This window comes from Rhinoraja longicauda, chromosome 22 (assembly GCF_053455715.1).
Source record: "Rhinoraja longicauda isolate Sanriku21f chromosome 22, sRhiLon1.1, whole genome shotgun sequence".
Lineage (NCBI taxonomy): Eukaryota > Metazoa > Chordata > Chondrichthyes > Rajiformes > Arhynchobatidae > Rhinoraja > Rhinoraja longicauda.
The window spans coordinates 4,452,912-4,472,921 of NC_135974.1; the positions used below are offsets into that span (position 1 = coordinate 4,452,912).

The 20,010-nt window shown below is 40.1% G+C and overlaps 1 protein-coding gene across 4 annotated transcripts in view; it reads right to left on the reverse strand.

Moving 5' to 3' along the window:
• Positions 1 to 765: 765 nt before the first annotated feature.
• The window catches only part of cstf1 (cleavage stimulation factor, 3' pre-RNA, subunit 1), a 39,284-nt gene continuing 20,039 nt past the window's right edge, over positions 766 to 20,010 (reverse strand). For 2 of the 4 annotated variants that reach the window (XM_078418614.1, XM_078418613.1), the window contains exons 2-6: positions 14,948 to 15,159; positions 12,946 to 13,223; positions 9,119 to 9,316; positions 6,130 to 6,520; positions 766 to 2,121 (exon numbers count right to left, since the gene is read on the reverse strand). In XM_078418614.1, the coding sequence (XP_078274740.1) occupies positions 1,862 to 2,121; positions 6,130 to 6,520; positions 9,119 to 9,316; positions 12,946 to 13,223; positions 14,948 to 15,116 (1,296 nt within the window). In that variant the 5' untranslated portion in view covers positions 15,117 to 15,159 and the 3' untranslated portion in view covers positions 766 to 1,861. Of the gene's footprint in view, positions 2,122 to 6,129; positions 6,521 to 9,118; positions 9,317 to 12,945; positions 13,224 to 14,947; positions 15,160 to 18,616; positions 18,676 to 19,095; positions 19,337 to 20,010 lie in introns of those variants that run through there. The other 2 variants (XM_078418611.1, XM_078418615.1) reach the window with 2 other exon arrangements.

The window sequence follows — 20,010 nt, forward strand, 5'->3', positions numbered from 1 at the left end:
TGATGACAATAGATAATAGGTGCAGGAGTAGGCCATTCAGCCCTTCGAGCCAGCACCACCATTCAATGTGATCATGGCTGATCATTCTCAATCAATACCCCGTTCCTGCCTTCTCCCCATACCCCCAGACTCCGCTATCCTTAAGAGCTCTATCTAGCTCTCTCTTGAATGCATTCAGAGAATTGGCCTCCACTGCCTTCTGAGGCAGAGAATTCCACAGATTTACAACTCTCTGACTGAAAAAGTTTTTCCTCATCTTTAACAAGACCTTTAACAACAACGCAACTTATACTCTTTAAAGCTCTCATGGTCTATCTGATGTCAGTTTGATAATTCACCCAAAAAAATGCACTTAAAAATGCAGCAATCTTTCAGTACCATGCACATGTGTCAGTGTACATTAAGCACCTAGATTCTGGAAGGGGAATGAACCGAGTGCTGCCTGGTGAACTGCGAAGACTATGAAATCTGCCATGGGATTCCTTTTCGTAGATGGATAAAAAAGGAAACTAGAAGTTTTTAGTCCCTAATCAGATGATCCCTGCTGGCAAGTGCCCACGTGTAAATGTCATGGGAGAAAAGGAACTTTGTTCTAATTGGAACGCTAATCCATCCTATTGACTCATTCACAAATAATAGAAATATGCACAGTATATTGTGTATGCATATTGTGGAACCAAAGCTCAGACGTCAGTTGTGAGGAAACTGAGGGAGTTATAATGACTACAATAGTAAACAGTAGTCACATTTTCAAGTTTATTCATTACCACCAAGCTGCCAACAATGTAGCCACAACTTTGCATGGCTGATAGGCTACAAGTACATTACAAGGAAAAATGGGTAACCTTCATTGTGACCTTGCATATTATAAATGTAAAACAATATTAATATGAAAATAGGATCAAATTTTAGTCTGCCTGCTGCAAACTTTGATGTAAAACATATCAAAATGGGAGATTGGTCAAGAACATCCAAAAAGAGTGTAGAGATTGCATGTAAATACTGACTTAATCAGCAACACTGAACATGAAGTAAATACAAGTGTGGAGTCAGCATTCAACTTCAAGTTATTTATCTTCAATAGCAACATTCTTTTCAGATTATACGTGAAATACAAAAAGGGATGGAGGTTATTTACGGTAATCAATTTCCACACTATCTGCCTTACCTGGTTTAATTCCGTACCATGTTGGTACTAGTTTTATGCTCTGGGTTCATTAGATCTACATTCAGATAGCCCAAATTCAATTCTTGATAGCCAGTGTTTGTACCCATCAGTACAGGAGTACCAAAGAAAACTACAGGTTTCATGCTCTCATTTTGTAAATTTCAGAGACAGTATTCCAATTTTAAAGAGGTTTTACGCTGCAATAGTTTTGACAAAAAGAAAACTTAACCCTGAAATAGTAACAGCTCATTACCTCATCCTCTGGGATAAGTAATATGTTGGGTGTTGCACCCTAGTGAAGAAAGTAACGACTTGAGTTTTGAGCGTTACTGATCTCAACACACAAAGCTAAGATTTTTTTTAAACTTTCAATTGCGGGATGCTAACATGGAAACACAAACCTTTGTTTCTCATGTTGCAAAATATCCCTTGGAGGAATTATGTGAACAAAACTAATGTAGGCCAAATAGTCCATTGATCTGTGGAGGTTAATCAGCGTAGTAACTTAAAACTATTTGGGTAATATCATGTCAGCATGAATTGTTACCTCAAACCAACGTTTGGAGCAGAGTGGAAGAGAATTGACCACGTCGAAAGAACTTCTATTCCTACAAACTTCCCAACTCTTTCTCAATGCATCGTAACCAGGTTGTGAGCTTCCCTACATCCTCATTCCTTTGCTGATTGTCTCAATCAATCAGTACTGGACCTTCTATACCAGAATCTAGCCCTGAAGTCATCGCTGCATGTCATAAAGCCAGGATTGGTAGGTGAATGCACTATGCAGCGGACAATATTGTTGTGACCTAGAGACAGGAGGTTCTTGCGCTCAGCTGTACGCGAATCCCAGCAACAAAGGCTTATCGTTCTTTCATCAGGGAGAAGCACGTAATCTTCAGTGTGGTTGAAAACCGCCTGGGTGCGGTGTGTTTGTCTACCACTCAATCCTGCTCCTGGAAAGAGGAAAAGTAGAAATGTCAGACTGCAATCAAAGCTCTGGTTATTGTCCAGTTCCAGTAAACTGAAGCCACAATGGAGTGAAATTGAATCGTTTCCATCTTTAAAACCCTATTTCCTACAAAACAGATTTTCATCTATCCTCCAAAATTGCATGCAATTAAAATAATAGATTCACACTGGCCCCAAATATAGTGGATTGTGATTCTTTATTATTAAGTGGCTACCTTATCTTGCAAAGATGGCACATAAATCTGAAATTGAATGCAATGTGCAATCATTTATACAAGAACAACTTATTTTCTTAATTATCCCCTGGGCTAATTTGTTGCTGGCCTGTACTTCTAGACACCACTACAGTCAACACCCTACAATGTCCTGGGTCCTGGCACCTTCAGGATGCTTCTGGTGGTCTGACTCCAATCTATTGCTGTGTTTTCTAATCACATATTAGTTTTTCTTCTTGAATGTGAAACATAATTGTGGGCTTACCAGAGCACAATAAAGATTCAGCATAGCTTCCCTGTTTTTGTACTCAATATTTATATTTTATGAAGCCAAACATTTGATATGCTCTGCAAACTACTCTCTCAGGAATCTTGAAACTCCTGTCCTGACAGTACTGTGGGAGTATCTTCACCAGAAGGACGGCAGCAGTTCAATAAGGCAATTCGCTACTAAGTACTCAAGGGTAGAAAGTAATGTGGAATAAATTCTGGCCTTTCCATGCAACGCCCACAGCCTGAAAGAAATAAATGGCTTTTTGTAACTCCTAATACTACTCCCACTGACATTCCCATGGCTTTTATAAGAAATACTCCTTGACTGTGGAGTTTAATCCATATGCTATACTCATTAGAAAAGAAATGAAGTTGTTCAGCAAACTTAGAATGTTCCAAAAGCTGCAATGAATCATTCAACCAAATGTAGCCAATTTTAAAATGACCGTAGTGCACAAGAACAAAGTCTGCCAGGGTTCCCGTTTCTTATTGCTTTCCAGGGACTATTGCTGACCTGTATTGAGATCATTAGTTGAGGGCTGTAGTCTCAGTTATGACCTCTTCAGCCATCTCAAATAATCTAAGGGGTGCCCAACACATACTACCCAAAAGAACAGTAGTTACTTAGAACCTTTATAGTCAAGTCACCTGAAGTCCAGCCAATTCAGTCATATTTGAATCTAAATTTTGTTTTATTTCAATTATCCTTTGAAATGGGACTTCAGATTTAAAAAAAAGCTGTTTTCAGGATTTATTCATCAATGAAGCACAAATCCTAAACCCACTGTCAAGTCACTGAAAACCAGTCACAAAAAAAACAAACATCTTCAGCAAATTCTAAAAATCAGCTCTCTTAAAACTCAATGAACATTAAAAACTGGAATGTGATTAGAATATTGGGTTGACAGATGAGATAGCAGAATACCATTTGACAGGTATTCCTTCAACCATAGCCTCATTTTCTGATTTTTTAATTAAACTTCTCAAAAAAGAGCACATAACAATAGTAACTAACAGAATTTGGTTAAAAACTATAAACCAAAAATATATTACTATATTTCAAAATTGGGTTCAGCCCTCCCCCACCCCTGACCCCTTTCCAATTAGTAGTACCTTGCTTTGTCTTTGTACATTGATCATACATTTACGCAGATGAACTGGTTTCCATTTTGGCTTTAAAAGTGGAGTTTTGTTTAAAGCTTAGATTTTCTTCCTTCCCCTTTCTCGCCATTTTCTTCCCTTTTCTGGTTTCTTAATTTTTATAATTTTTACAAATTCTACAACTAGTAAGGGTTGTGCCATTAATTGCATATATCCCCCTTACATTAAACTCCCCAAAGTGCAACACCTTACACTTGCTCAGATGAAACTCGATTTGCCATTTCTCTGCCCATTCTGTAGCTGACCTATATCCTGCTGTACACTTTGACAGGCTTCCTCAGTCTGTGACCCCAGCAATCTTGGTGTCAGCTGCAAATGTACTAACCAACCCGTTTATGTTAATGTCCAAGTCATTTAATATAATCGCATACAGTAGCAGTCCCAGTACAGATTCCTGCGGAACTCCACAGGTCACAGACTTTCAGCCTGAATATTGTTCTACTACCAGAACCCTCTGCCTTCTTTTAGTAAGCCAGTTCCAAAGCCATACGACCAAGTCAATATTAATGCCATGCATCTTAAACCTCTAGATCAGCCTGCTTTTGTCCTACTCATTACCTCCTCAAAAACCTTTATCAAATTAGTAAATCAAAACCTGCGATTAGTAAGTAGATCAATGGCAAGTATCTGCTACTCTTTAGCACTGACACCAGCACCTGCCATCACCACATGCGAGTGAAAATTTTATTTTGTTTTAATTTTTGTGAACAGGACATAGCTGGGAAACTTTACGCATTGTTGGGCAGGTGTCAGTGTTGACATTATAATGAAGCACAAGAAAATAGACTCAGGAGTAGGTTATGTAGCCCCCTCACGGCTACCCTAACTGTTGAATATGATCATGGTTAATCTACACTGGCCCCAACTCCTCTTCTGCACACATAGAATTGTAAAAGGTCAGTTTATGATTATTTTCTCCCTGGCTACTCCTGACAAGCTAGGTTACAATCTCCCCCTCTCTTCTATTACTCGGGAATATTCTGTGAATCCACTCTTTTCCATTTTATATTTTATTAAGATGCCAACAACAAATCAGCATCTCAAAATACAGACACACTAATCAGCTATCTACCACCTTACAAATTAGGAGCTGGAAAAGGCCTCTCTGCCCCTTAAACCTGTTCTATCATTCCATTTCCATGTATTGGGGGTGTGTCTTCAGACATACAAAGAGCCCCGTTGATTCGATGCTGCTTTCAGGGAAATTCCAGCAAAACCTACCCCTCTCTACTTCCTTGCAACCTATTCTCTCTCAATGTCCATCTGTGAACTACATCCTGATTCTCCTACTACCCAGCGACACTAGGATAATTTACAGAAACTAATTAACCTACGAACCACGATAAATTAGGGATATGGAAGGAAACTGGAACATCAATGGAAAACATAAAGGTCAAAGGCAGTATTGAGGTCATGACTGAATTCAAGTTGGTGGAAATGAGGCACCAGCATTACCTGCCAATACAAAGGTTCTGATTTATGCTGATCAAATTACGGCTTATCTGACTGTAACCTCAACTCTGCTGTCCCAAATAGTGCCTGGAACCTTTCACTACCTTACTTATCCCTATCTACTCAACGCTGCTATAATTTCCTTTATGGAAGAGAATTTCTGCAAATTCACAACCCTCAGAAAAACTACACTTCTGCCTCAAGTGAGCAACCCCCTATTTTTAAACAGTCATCTCTCTGAGGAAACATCCCCTCTGCATCCATTCTGCCACGACCCCTCGGAATCTTGCATGTTTCAATCATTACTTCTCATTCTACTCAGTTCTAGCAAACACAAGCCTCGTCCGACAAACTTCCTCAATCTGCCCATTCCAGGTGTTAGTTCCAAACCATTCATAAGGCCAACACCAAGGTACAGTATAAATGAGGCATAACTTCCCCATTTTTTGTATTCAATACCTCTTGCAATAAATTATAACATGCAATTCGTTTTCCTAATTACTTGTTACACCTGCATTCTCGTTTTTAGGAAATCATGCACCAGATTACCTGGATCTACATTTCAAAACTCTAGAATTTTTCATTATTAAATAATGTTTATTTTTTATCCTCCAGTCAAAATGTACAATTTCACATATTCCCACATTACACTTCAGCCATCATCACATTGAATGGCGGTGCTGGCTCGAAGGGCCGAATGGCCTCCTCCTGCACCTATTGTCTATTTACAAGATCTTTGGCTATTCACTGAATCTACCTATACACCTTTGTAGTTTCTTCATAACTTAAAAGGAAAAAAGGAAACTGTCTATTATTAACATTATGATATGCAGAGCAAGTGATGAACCATGTAGTTAAATTTCAGCTCATTTCAAATTTCAAATTTCTTACCTGTATATTTGACCATTGTGCGTCCAGTTGATATTTCCCACAGTTTCACAATAGAATCCTTTCCACTTGACAAAACATACTTTGAATTTCTTGAGAACATAATGGAGCACACCTCAGCACCGTCGTGGGCTTTCTCATACGTTGTGATGCAACGGTTTGAGACGCCATCCCAGAGCTTGATGTTGCCATCTTTGCTGCAAGTGACATATGTATTGGCACTGGGATTGTAGCTCACAGCACAGATAGCATCCTTGTGTTGATCACGGGGATTGCTCGACACAAAGCACTGAAAGGTGTTGATGTCATACAATCGCAGAGTAGGGTGCTGTGTACCCACAAGAATAAAATCTCCAGAAGGATGAAAGGAGATGGAGCGCAGCATTTCTGCTTCCTAAAAACATAAAGAGGTACTGAGATCATTAGACGGACTATATGGCTCCCTCCGAATTTCTCCTTTTTCTTGCAGGTATCAGGGGGAAAAGCAGCCATACTTCTTGCTTCTAGTTGATATTAAATAAAAATGGAAAATTCTGGAAATTACAAGCAGCATCTATGGAGAGGGGGGGGGGGCAGTTAATTTTTTTTATTAGAATTTACAAATAAATTATAGCCTGGGCATTGAAATGGATTAGTTGAAATGCTCAGACAGCTTTTATCGAGTTACGGATTTCTCCACATAATACTGAGGCTCCGCCACACAAAATGTGTGTTTGGGATGTTCCAACTATGGATGTGAGATTCATCAAAATTCAAAGGTTTGTTGGGAGGAAGATCAATAAGAGAACAAAATTAGACTGCAGAGCAGTCTGTAGACTCTAGTCTTTGACGTTTCCACCCTGGGGAAAAAAAGTTCCGACTATCTACCCCATCTCTGCGTCTCATAATTTTATATATTTCTGTCAGGTCTCCCCTCAACCTCAGACATTCTAAAGAAAGTACAAGCTCTTTGTTTGTACAACCTCTCATAGCTAATACTATCTAATCTAGGCAGCATTCTGGTAAACCACTCCTGCACCTTCCCCAAAGCTTTCACATTCTTCCCGTAATTGGATGACCATTACTGCACACAATTTTCCAAATGCAGCCTAACCAAAGTCCTACAAAGCTGCAACCTGACTTCCTGACTTTAATACTCAATGTCCCAACCAATGAAGGCAAGCATACCATATGCCTTATTTACCATTCTATCTACTTGTGTTGCCACTTCCAGGCAGATGTAGACTGTGGACTTGATCCCCAAGTTCCCTCTGTACATCAATGCTGTTAAGGGTTTAGCCATAAACTGAATACTTTCCCCTTATATTCAACCTCCCAAAGTGCAAGACACAGGCTTGCACTATTAACCCAGGGACAAATTCAAATCTTACCATGATGGCTGTGGAATTTAAATTCAATTAATAAATTCAGGGAAAGTCAACAAAACCCATGCTTATAAAGGTGACCACATTATTATTAGATTCAAAAATCCATCTAGTTCACCAATGTCTTCTTCAAGAAAGGAAATCTGCCACACATGTGGCACTAGAGCCTGCAGATATGTTTGATTGTGGTCTGCGGCTCTGAAATGACGTGTAAACCCACAAAGATGCTCCATAAATTGCCAGATAAAACTACAGTGCATTCAGCGTCAGACATGGCACATTGCGCCTAGCTCAGTCAATCTTCCAAAGGAAACCTATTCTATGGATTAAACAAGGAACAGCCTGATGTGTAATTATACCTTGCAAATCATGTCCCAGATTCACCCGCTATAACCCTGTCATACCGACAAGACAACTCCACAGAGATGGCTTTATATTGGTATCCTGCCGGGAGGGAGTAACCCCAAGAGTCCTCAATAAATTCCAAACCTACAAGGTCTCAGGTCAAAGAAAGACAAGGAAAAGCCCTGATTATCTTCATCTATTTGCCTTCAGAATTAGTATCTCTGCAAGTTGAACAGCACTTGCAAATACAATAAAAGTAGCAAGGGCGCCAGTTGTGTTCTAGGTAGGTGACCTCACTACGTATCACAACAAATGGTTCAATAGCACCATCATGGACATAGTCCCATCATGGTGGAGTCCCAACGAATAAGCTTTGGGACAGAGAATTCAGCAGCTAACAAATTACCCAACATCCAAACATTTACTTCACCTTGTCTTCACCAAACTATTTTTTGACGTTGCATTTGTCCATAATAGCATTGGTAGGATGAGAGAGAAAAATCGCGGGGCTTGGGTCGGCCCGCTGCGGACCTTTCACCGTCCGGCGCGGCCTGGAACGTGGCAAGTTCCACAGCCTGACCGCGGGAGAAGACGGCAGGGGAAGAGAAAATACATTCTGGCCTTCCATCACAGTGAGGAGGTGACTGGAGGAGATTCACTGTGATGGATGTTTCTTTTTGTTTGGTGTTGGTTTATGATTGCGTGTGTTATTGCTTATTTTTAGTGCTCTTATTGTTGGACTGTGGGTAATCTTTCATTTCACTGCGCATTTATGTGTATGTGACAAATAAAATTGACTATTGACTATTGAACTGCAGTCTTAATAGATATAAAGTCGTATCCTCATGCTAAGGACACATTCTACCATGGTATGGCGTCATCTTTGTGCAAAATAGATTGACACAAAGCAGATCTGGCATCACAAAACCAAGCACCTATGAGGCTCTGCGGGCCATAAGCTATATTACAATCTGCTCTTCTCATCGCCTGATGTATCCTTCCATTTTGCCTTTGTAATTATGCCAGGGGATCAACTGTGTTTCAAGGAGTCCTTGAGGGCAGTGACATCAGGGATGCATAAAAATGAAATGCCCCACATATTTAGGGTATTTTATATCAATTTAATCAACAAACAAATAGGACCTTAGTTAACGAAAAACAATACTTAAATCAAAACTCGATTTCCCTACTGTAAAGTACTCAGGCTCATTGAGGGTTTTGAACCCAAATCATAATAAAAGCTATAATAGTATCAAATGAAGTAATGAACTTCAATCTCTTACCTGTAGATACTTGAATGCCCTTTTGGCAGAAGGTTTGGAATAATCAAAAAGCTTTAGAGTGTAGTCCTTTGACCCCGATGCTAGTATTTGTTCTGTGGGGTGGAAAGCAAGGCATGTGACTTCGTCCACATGATCATAGAGCGTGCGAATTACAGGATGGTTCTCCATGTTTTGCTGTGCTGTCTCATTCATCATGACCTGTTTCAAACAATTGGAACAATTTATAAATAATTTGCTCTTCAAGTTAAATGACATCACAGTTGTCTGTATTTATTTGGTATTAATGCAGTAATTCATCATGTGAAGTTGTGAAATTCAGCATTTATGTAGCAACTTCTCATTGTCACATTAATACGAAGCCTTCAAGAACACATCAAGATTCTGAGACCAAGTTAGTCAATGGACAGCGCAAAAAAATATTGAAACAGAGACCAAATGAGCCCAGTAAAAATGTGGGACAATCTTGAATACCAAATGAGTCTGTCATGCTTTGAGGGGTGAAATACAAAATTGTTCTGCACACATAATCCTTGGTTCAGAGTGCCCCCTTCCTGCTTTTACGGTGCAGTACACAAGGTTTCATAATAAAATAACAAGAGTATCTTCAAATGCTTCTAATGCTAAAATATCTTAACACACACTCCTAAATATATCACCACACATTACCTTCAACATTTCTAATTTGAACTAAAACTACATAATGTATCACACCATTGCCAAAATGTTCATAATCTTTAAATAACAAAAATCCCTTTGAGACTCAGAAAATTATTCCCATTGTGAAAAGATTCAGCATATCCAATTCAATTAGCATCTGAATGAACTAAATGAATAAAAGGACAAAACCATCGCATTTTCCTCCTGGCTTGCACGCCAGTGCACCTGAAGTGAAATATTTAAATCTACTGATATTATAATAATAATAATAATAATGTATTTTATTTATATAGCGCTTTTCATATACTCAAAGACACTTTACAGAGATTTAGAGAACATAGGGAAATGATTAAATAGATAAATAAGTAAATAAATAAACGAACAGAGAAAGGAGACAGAAGGTGAGGTGACCTTCAGTGGTTGAAGGCAGTACTGAACAGGTGAGACTTCAGTGATGTTTTGAATGTGGTGAGTGTGGAGGAGTCTCTAACGGTTTGGGGTAGTGAGTTCCATAGGGTGGGAGCAGCGATGGAGAAAGCCCTGTCCCCCCAGGATCTGAGTTTGGTCCGGATGTGGGGGGATAGGAGATTTGCAGCAGCAGAGTGGAGGGTGCAGGTGGGAGTGTGCCTGTGGAGGAGGTCGGTCAGGTAGGATGGGGCCAGGTTATGGAGGGCTTTGTAGGTTATGAGGAGGATTTTGTACTGGATTCTCTGGGGGATGGGGAGCCAGTGGAGTTTATAAAGTCGTTAATTTTTTTCTCTTATAGGGAAGGTGCTAGTTCTTGAAGTTATTTTGTTGTGACCATTTGGTTGGGAGAATCTGCTCAACTAATTTCAAATCGTACTTTCATCCGAATTTGACCTACATACACCTCGTGGTTTACGGGAGCTTGTAAAGCAGCGTGTAAATATAAAAAGCATGTAAATCAAACCTTTGCAACATTATAAAACTTTCCCTTTCATCTGTACAATATTTTATTGAAATGAATGATGTTAACTGTCAGAGCATAAAACTGAGAAAATTACCTGTTTATGGAAAAATATATCCAAACTTAAACATATAACCTTATAGCAGCAGGTAATCATTTGAGTTTTCTTTCTGTAACGCAAAACTGAATTTACAAGATTACTTTGAAAGCTAATGTGTAAGTTTGTCAGGCATAAATTTGAACATGTTATTCCAAAAATAGGAGCACGTAAATTAAACTATGATAGTAATTAGACAAGCGCGTTATTCTAAAAACGCACAACTCAAGCATGCTAAAAACAAGATGCCGATATACATTCCCATCTATGTCTTTCTGCCTTACTTTTCAGCTAATTATTAACAAGATTCATCAGGAATGAAATGAGGAATGACATTTCCACTCTGAGACCGAGATGAAATGTAGATTATAGCCCTTCGGTTAGAAAGATACATTTTATTTAATCTCTCTGAATTAAGTTGTTGAAAAGATACAACAGGCATCCTTAAGAATAAACAGGAAAAGAAAACCGTAATTCTTTACAATCCGAGACATAGCCTGGAGTTTGCTGGGGTAAAAGTTGAAGATAGCAATATTCACCTCAATTACACCATGAAAATGACAGTAGTTTACAAAGTGTACTTAGTTGGTAAAATGTCAAAGTTGTTGTCAACAGGTTTATATTGAAGATAGTGAATGACATTGTAATTAAGACAGCATGAACTTACATTAATTGTTACCACCTGCATACTTCTCTTGGCATTAGATTTTATACCAGGTTTGACAAATTGAGCATTTTTAACCAAGGATGAAGATTTTAATGAACAAATCTATTTTTAAAAAACAGCTCCGTATCATCTAAATAGCAGATATGAAATGACTCATTAATTTGGAGATTGGCCAGCCATTACAGCGTGGAAAAATTAAAAAAATATTTTAACATCCTTTCAATGGTTTGTTAACACAATTACTTTTACAATCTTCCCATTGTACAGCCTTCCCTGTGCACATTTAAATGATCCACTACTCTTTAAAAAAAATTAAATCTCAAAAGATTTTATAACTTTGTGAAAGTTAAAAATGCGACTGCTAACTGAAAAATTCTGACCAATACAAGCACGTCACTGAGGAACCACTAAAGTGGACAATGAAGAGCACTCAGTTCATAAGATACCAGCACAAAATTCTAACTTAGTTATCAAATAATAAAGTGAAAGTTTACTCAAAAGTTTGCTGAGACAAGAGTACTAGTTAGTATTACAAAGGGAACAAAAGGAGTTTCCACATAGGTTCTCTATTCAATACTGGAAAGTAAAACCAGTATTGGTCTTCTATTCAGTAATGCTATGCTGGTAAGTAAAAGTAACTATTCACGTATTATCTTTGGATATGGCTGCATCAGTTTCCCCAAGTATTAATGTCCTCTTTAAGCCAGAATCAATTTAAGTGATAGTCTCCCTTCCATGGAGACTTTTACTGAGCAATAAGGGTTTTTAACAATAGCGACCATAGCAATTATATTATTGTGTACGGACTTTTTACAAAGAAGATAATATTACACTAAGATGATATAGGATATTGCCAGGACTGGAACATTTTAGCTTGAAGAAACATGAGATAGGCTTGGGTGTTTTTTCCTTTGGAATAGAGTTGGCTGGGGGGTAAATAAAAATATGATTGAGATGCAATAAATACAGAAGATCCATTTTCCCAAGATGAAGTGGGTAAAAAAAAAGAGAGAATTTGAAGTAACTAAATGAGAGGGAGGTCGTGTCGTACACCCCTCTCGCGCCCCCCACCCAAAAACTCGTAGAGATCTGGAACCCAATGCCTGAAAGGCTAGCACTGCAGAAACTATCACCATCTCCTGTTTAAACGTCAATTGAAAACGTTGAGAACTGTGAAAACCAAGAGAACTGGAAGGTAGAATATGATTGGGCAGATTTTTTTTCCAACAAATACAGGCACAACAAGCTGCGTCATTAAATTTCTTTGATTCTATAAGCCACAGATCTCCATAGTCAATATCCAGAAAGGGCAGAACTGGATTTCAGCATAACCCCAAATTAGAAAGAAATGTTATATCGGTCGGTTGCTCCTGAACATGAAGTGGCTTTCTAGAAGAGGAATGCTTGCAGGAGAAAAAGAGATCATACTTAACTGCGTTTGAACTCATCTAAAATAGAGGTATACTTTACCAACATACCTCAATAGGCATGGCACTCTTTGCTAGCATCCTCTCGGTATCCAGAATCTTGATGGATGCATCAGCAGAACCTGTAGCAATCAGCTGTCCATCACGGCTGTAGGTAGCAACGCGACACGGTCCTTTGTGTGACGTCACATAGCACGTCTCATACTCAGCAGCCTCTGGGGACATCGTCTGGACATCAGCATCAAATTCCATATCAATACCTGTTCCAGGAGCCACAGTGTCTGAGCGTCCAATAGCATACTGAACAGTATTGTCATCATTCTCCATTCCTGTTCATAAAAAAAGCCACATCAGAAGACAAAAATCAATGAAAGATCAAACTAAAACAATCATGTTTTGTAAATAAAGCAAACACAAAACCTGCAGTCTGAAAACACAATTATCAATGGTGATTTTCATGAACACAAATTCAAAATTTCTGATTCCTTGAAAGACCCAATTTCACATTCTCTTCCTCTCGCTAATTAAATCTTTTACAAAAAGGCTGACTGTATAATCAGCATCTATTGAAAACTATATATATCTTGCAGGGTATATGTTGCAGAAGTATAAAACTTTACATTGCTCCAAGAATGGCTTGAGACACCAAATTAAAAAAAGGTTTGAAGCAGCACTGAAACAATCTGAAACTTTAATTCTGACAGTCCTGCAAATGCTGTCATGCCTGCTGAGGGATTCCAGCATTTTCTGATTTTATTCCAGATTTCCAGCATCCTTTTTAAAAAAATTCTAGTCAAATTTTAAATGGCTTGTTAATTCAAAAATCTTGTTAGCCTTTCCAAAGTTTTCTTGATTTAAAAATAACTTTAAATACATGAACTATTGCAATGTGATAAGATTTTAAAGTCTGAATTAATGACAATGAAACAGATATTACAATCAGGCAACAGCAAAATATCCCAGAGTTTCAAAAACTAAAATCAAACCACATAAATATATATTTTATCAGGTGACCATTGATCTAACTTCATCTACTGCATATGGTGTTCTTAATGTGGCGTCCTGTAAATCGGCGAGACCAAGCGAAAACTTGGTGACCATTTTGCCGTTCACTTGTGCTTAGCAAAGGCTTCCTGGACTCCTGGTTGCTAACCATTTTAGCTCCCCTTCCCATTCCCACACAGACCTTTCTTTCCTGGGCTTCCTCGATTGCCAGAGTGAGGTCACACACAAACTAGAGGAACAGCACCTCATACTCCACTTGGGTAGCTTAGAAGCCAATGGTATGAAAATTGAATTCTCCAATTTTGGGCAATAAAATACCACACTACCTCCTATTTTACCCCCTCTTCCCTATGCTCACCCAGGTGCTCACCCATTCCTCCCACTATACCACCCCCTCCCTTCGCCTTCCACCTATATCCCTTTCCCTAACTTCACATTTCGTACCTTTTTAGTTTAGTTTAGAGATACCTCTTCTGGACTTTTCTTACATCCTTTTGTCTCCTTTTTGTAAATTCGCTAGCCTTTGCCCATCCATTTGTCGATCCAAAACTCTCTCACCAGTATCCATCTATCACTTGCAGGCTCTCCCTACCCCATCAGCCATTCTCCCCCCACAAAAATCAGTCTGAAGGCGGGTCCTGACCCAAAACTTCCTCTATCCATGTCCTCCAGAAATGTTGCCTGACCAGCTGCATTACTTGGACCTACTGAGTGAGGTACTTGGATTTTCCGAAATTCCTGATGAAGTCCCACAAATACGTTAGTGTGCAGATTAAAGTACATGATATTCGGGGTAATGCATTGGCAAGGATTGAAAAGTTGACAAGAAACAGTAGGGAAAAGGGCTAGGCAAAGAACTCAGGAATATGGAATTGAGACTGGCATTCATCCATGATTATATTGAAAGATTAAGTAGGCGCAAAAGGCCAAATCAGTGACTCCTGCTGCTATTTTATTATGTTTCTATGATAGTTCGGCAAGTGAGTCACCGCGCAGTCAGTAGCCAAAAGAAAAGGTGAGCCAATTTAACTTCCCTTAAGATACCTACCAAGCTTGGCAAGATGTAGTAGTTGCTCAGAGGGGGAGCAAACTGATGGCGGCTTGATCTCATTGATGAGATTTGATGCAATGTTCATGTACCCATCATAAAGTAATTGGCCAATAATAAGTCGGTAAAGGTGCTGCCGGTCCTTTAACGTAACTTTGGGTCGATACATTTCTTGTGTCTTCCTTGCATACAATTATCCTGGTATAATTATCCTGGAAAATCAAAAATAAATTTAAGATAAAGAATTATGAGATTGTCAAGACAGTAATTCCATTTCAAACATCTTTGATTAGTTTTGAATTAATTTACACATTCATTTGCAGATCAATCTGAATTTTTAATAAAAGTATCCTCTTTTCATTCGCCTAAAGACCATTCGTCTGATCTTAAGAAATAAATCCTTCCCCTCTCAACCTACATTCCTTCCTTTGCTCTAACTGGGATCTTTGCACATTTTTTTTTATAAACGGTGGAAAACGGAAAAAAAACATGCAAATCAATGACAAAACTGGAATTTATAGAATGTTTAAATTTGTTTAATAACAGGCTAACCCACTATATAATGAAATGTGTTAATCCAAATTAGTTTTTTAATGACAGGCATTTTTTACACACTCGATATTGTAATTATTTAATGTTTATTACATGTTTTTTTAGGCATTGAGAAGGAAATGATCAGCAATTTGAATGAGCTGTCACCTCTGCAGCTCAAATTATGGAATGAAATAACTCAAAGTCAGGTATGGAGAGTCTGTCTCTTCAGTACCCAACAATCTCAAATAATTATAGGTTTTGCAGGTTCTTTACATTCATCGCATTCAGCGAAGCTGTTAATAACAGCCCGACATTGTATTCAACTTAATTGAATCAGCAATCCTCTGTGCTATTTTTACAAGTTAGCCAGTGTTGCAGTGCTAATTGTTTAGGTGCCGGAACTGTCACTGGTGCTGGAGCAGCTGCTGTTAAATTCCCAGCTAGTTAAAATTCCCCGGTTTATTTTGGCTTCTTTTTTTTAACAGAGGTGCTGGAATAGCGCACCCCTGAAGTTAGCGTGAACTAATTTTCTAGATCTACATTTTTCATATTGTTCAGATAACCAGTTAAGCACACATCTAGTCTCTGGATATCTAATCTTTCTCTATGCTTAGTCCTCTTCTGCTTGTGATCAGCTGAATGAACTTCATTTAAGCTCTACTTCTATTTCTTCTGTGAAGTTCAAAAAGCAATACACAGCTCCTATTCTTCAAAAGAACTATAATTAGTTTTGTGTAGGAAGGAACTGCAGATGCTGGTTTAAACCAAAGATAGACAGAAAAAGCTGGAATAGCTCAGCGGGAAAGGGCAACATCTCTGGAATAGGAAGAGAAAAGGAATAGGTGACGTTTCGGGTCGAGACCCTTCTTCAGACTGAGTCAGGGGAAACGGAAATGAGAGATATAGACGGTGATATAGAGAGATATAGAACAAATGATATGCAAAAAGCAACGATGATCAAGGAAAGGTAGAGCACACAATGGTCCATTGTTTGCCGTAGGGTAGGTGATAACGAGTTATACAGGCAGTGAAACCCTACAGGACAAAGGTGAAACTAGTCTGGCGACTAGGGTGGGGGAGAGATGGAGAGAGAGGGGATGCAAGGGTTACTTGAAGAAATCAATATTCATACCGCTGGGTTGTAAGCTGCCCAAGCAAAATATGAGGATCTGAGGATCTGTTCCTCCAATTTGCATTTGGCCTCACTCTGACAATGAAGGGGGCCCAGGACGGAAAGGTCTGTCTGGGAATGGGAAGTTAAAGTGTTTGGCAGCTGGGAGATCATGTAGGTTTTATCTCATTTTCGACTGACGAAGGGTCTCTGATGAACTGTTTTGCTTGTTTGGCATGATCTGCTAAGTATTCCTAGCACTTTGTTTTGATTTTAGATTTCAAGAATCTGCAAATGTTTGGTTTTCGCTCCATGTTATAATATTTGATTCAGCCTTGTTGTTTAATTAGGTATTAGAAATATTGGATGACAACAACTTGTTACACAACTAGTGTGAATGTGTTACACTATCCACTCTGCCTCTCCCCTCCAATTCCTCCTCCCCGGGAGTCGGCAACATACTCCACCTTGGATGATATTGGCAACTGTGGGAGAAGAGGAGGCGGCGGCAGTGGAGCAGCCGAGTGTACAAAGCAAAGGGAGAAGGTAGCAGTGGAGTGGGGAGCGAACAAACCGATGGCCGACTGGAAGAAGCAGCAGGTGGTGAGAGGCGAGAGCGCCCCACAGTGACTGAGCACTTCTTGTCATTAGCAGTGGCTTGAAGAAATAACTGACAGCCAGGGGCTACAACGTGAGCCGCAACATCAGCAGCGGCAATCGAATCGTGTGGCAGCTGGCGAAGAAGGGCACGCCAGCGCAGAACAGCGGCATCGGCACCTAGTTTAAAGGTGAAACGACACAAGATGCTGGAGTAGCTCATCAGACTGAATTAGTCTGAATAAGTGTCCTGACGTCACCTATCCGTGTTCTCCAGCTTTTCATCACATCCCCCATGTATATGTTGTCCATGATATTTAATCTACATTAAATAATTTAAATAATTTCACTCCCTACCCTGTATAAAATTATTACGATCAAAAAGCCCCTCCACTTAATCTCCTCTGAACCTTCTCAGCTCCAAAAATAATCTTTGTTCAGTAGCTAAAATTTCTTGTTTCAAGAAATCTAGAATCTTTTCTGGACTTATGCTAAAATATTCATATTCAGAGTCATATAGTACAGAATATAGGCCCTATGGCCTGACTTATCCATGGCGACAAAGATGCCCATTTATATTAGTCCAATCTGGCTGTGTTTGACCCATATCCATATCATTCCGATTGTGTTGTGAATTGAGTGCATTTTTCCAGTTCTGACTTTGTGCTTTATGAAGTTGCAACAGTTTCCCTGCATTTGTATTTCATATCTACATGAATAACATGTTTGCATACATTTTACAAATCACTCTCTCAACATATTCTGCCACCTTCAAAGGTTTATACACAAATACAGCCACGTATTTGTCACTTGTCTTTACATTCTGCTAATTCTCGCAGTGTTTTACAGTCTTGGTTATCACAACTCCAAATTTGATGTCTTCTGCAAATTAGAATTCTACTCTGCACATCCGCTTTCAATGCATCAGTCCTGATTCTTGGAGGACACTTCTTCTACCACCCCCAGTAAAAAGACAACTATCCACATTGCAAATGATCCAATTATTCCATGGCCTCGATATGTGTTGACCAGCTTTTTGTATGGAAAAATCAAATATCTTCTGAAAATCTATACAGATGATAGGTACTACATTTCTTCCTACATCAGCATCCACTGATGTAGGAAGGAATGTAGTACCTATCATCTTTATAGATTTTCTCATTTACGCCATTACAATCCAGATTCTCTGGTTTCCATTAGGACTTCAGCAGCAACATTAAGTAGAGGCACAGGGAGACCACAGAGGTCTGTTTGAGTGCATGACCTCCTCAAATTCAGCCACAGCGCTGAATAAAACAAGTCCATTTTACAAAATGAACAAGTTTTCCTGGTTCAGTAACTTGTTACATTTGCTGCAGACCCCTGCCCAAGCAGCAATAATCCAAAGGCAACCTTTGGCCAGATGCCACGTTAAAACTCAAGCTCACCTGGGCCAGGACCTTTAGAGCAAAACGTTAATTTCCTCCACAGATGCTGCCCGACTCGCTGAGGACCTCCAGTAATTTGTTTTGCTCAATTCCAACGTAAACAATTTCTTGTGTCTCCACCCCATCCCTCACCTGCATTACCCCTCATGTGTCTAACCCTCGTCCCCTCCCACCCCTCTTCCCTCATGCATCCCTCTTTCCCTCACCCACTAACTCCCCTCTTCCCTCACCCACTCTACCCCACGTCCAACTCACCCCTCGCCTACCCTATCCCTCACCTCTCCCACTCATTATCTCTATCCCAAATATCGTTCCCATGCCCCCACACTTCCCCAACCGCAAACCATCCTCTCCTCCCCTCCCAGACCCGAGGCTAGTGTCTGTCTCGCATCGCCATCGCTCCCTCCGCCCGGCCTTGGCTAGCACCGTAACCGTGCCCCCTCACCCCCGCCCCCACCAGATTCAGACAAACCCTCGACCTGGAGCGGTGTGGGGATTGAAGCCGGGGCCGCGGTGAGGCCGGGGCCTAGTCCGGTGCAGGGCCTGGAGCCGTGGCTGCGGTGAGGCCTGGTGCGGTGCCGGGGCCTGGAGCGGTGTCCGCAGTGAGGCCGGGGCCTGGAGCGGTGTCCGCGGTGAGGCCGGGGCCTGGTCCTGGTCGGTTGCCGTGAGCGGGAGAGCGGCGGCAGTGACTCACGGCGGCGGGCGTGCTGACGTGCTGACGTCACACGCAGGGCGCTCCTGCCACCCACAGTTCGCCCCGTCAATGCTTGGTCCGCATGCAGCGTGATGCTGTTCCAAGCTGCAGGACTGCCCGCATGCTGAACGGGGCACAAACATTTGGTGCAGCCACTGTAAAGGCTCGATGAGAAAGGATAAGCCCCGTCCGTCGTACACAGGACACTGAAGAGCTGGAACCTGCAATTTAAAACCTTCACTCTTTTAAGTCATGCAGTACATGTAAAAGAAAAAAATGTCACGATGATACAATGCAAATATTGCAACTAGAATTGATTTTGCTTGTAGTGAATACAAGCATATGAATGTATTGTGTTTATGTGGTTGCACATTCTGTGAATAACATTTTTCTTGACTACTTTTCTCTTTCTCTGTACCCATGCATAACCCTTAAACCATTAACATGTTGGTAGTGCATAATTAGTACAGCCATTCCTTGCAATTCAACCATTGAAAGATCACACTTCATTCCAGTAAATTTATATGCATTCCATCCATGACCAAAGTACCTCACCTCAGTTGAGGTGCCTGGAACTGGTCAATGGATTTTAGTTGTAGTGTAATTAAAGCTTATCTTTGCTGAGGCACACCATATACATGTGTGACTGCAAACTTGAATAAATCCACTTTGGAGAATTCTGTGCAGAGCAGTTGCAAGG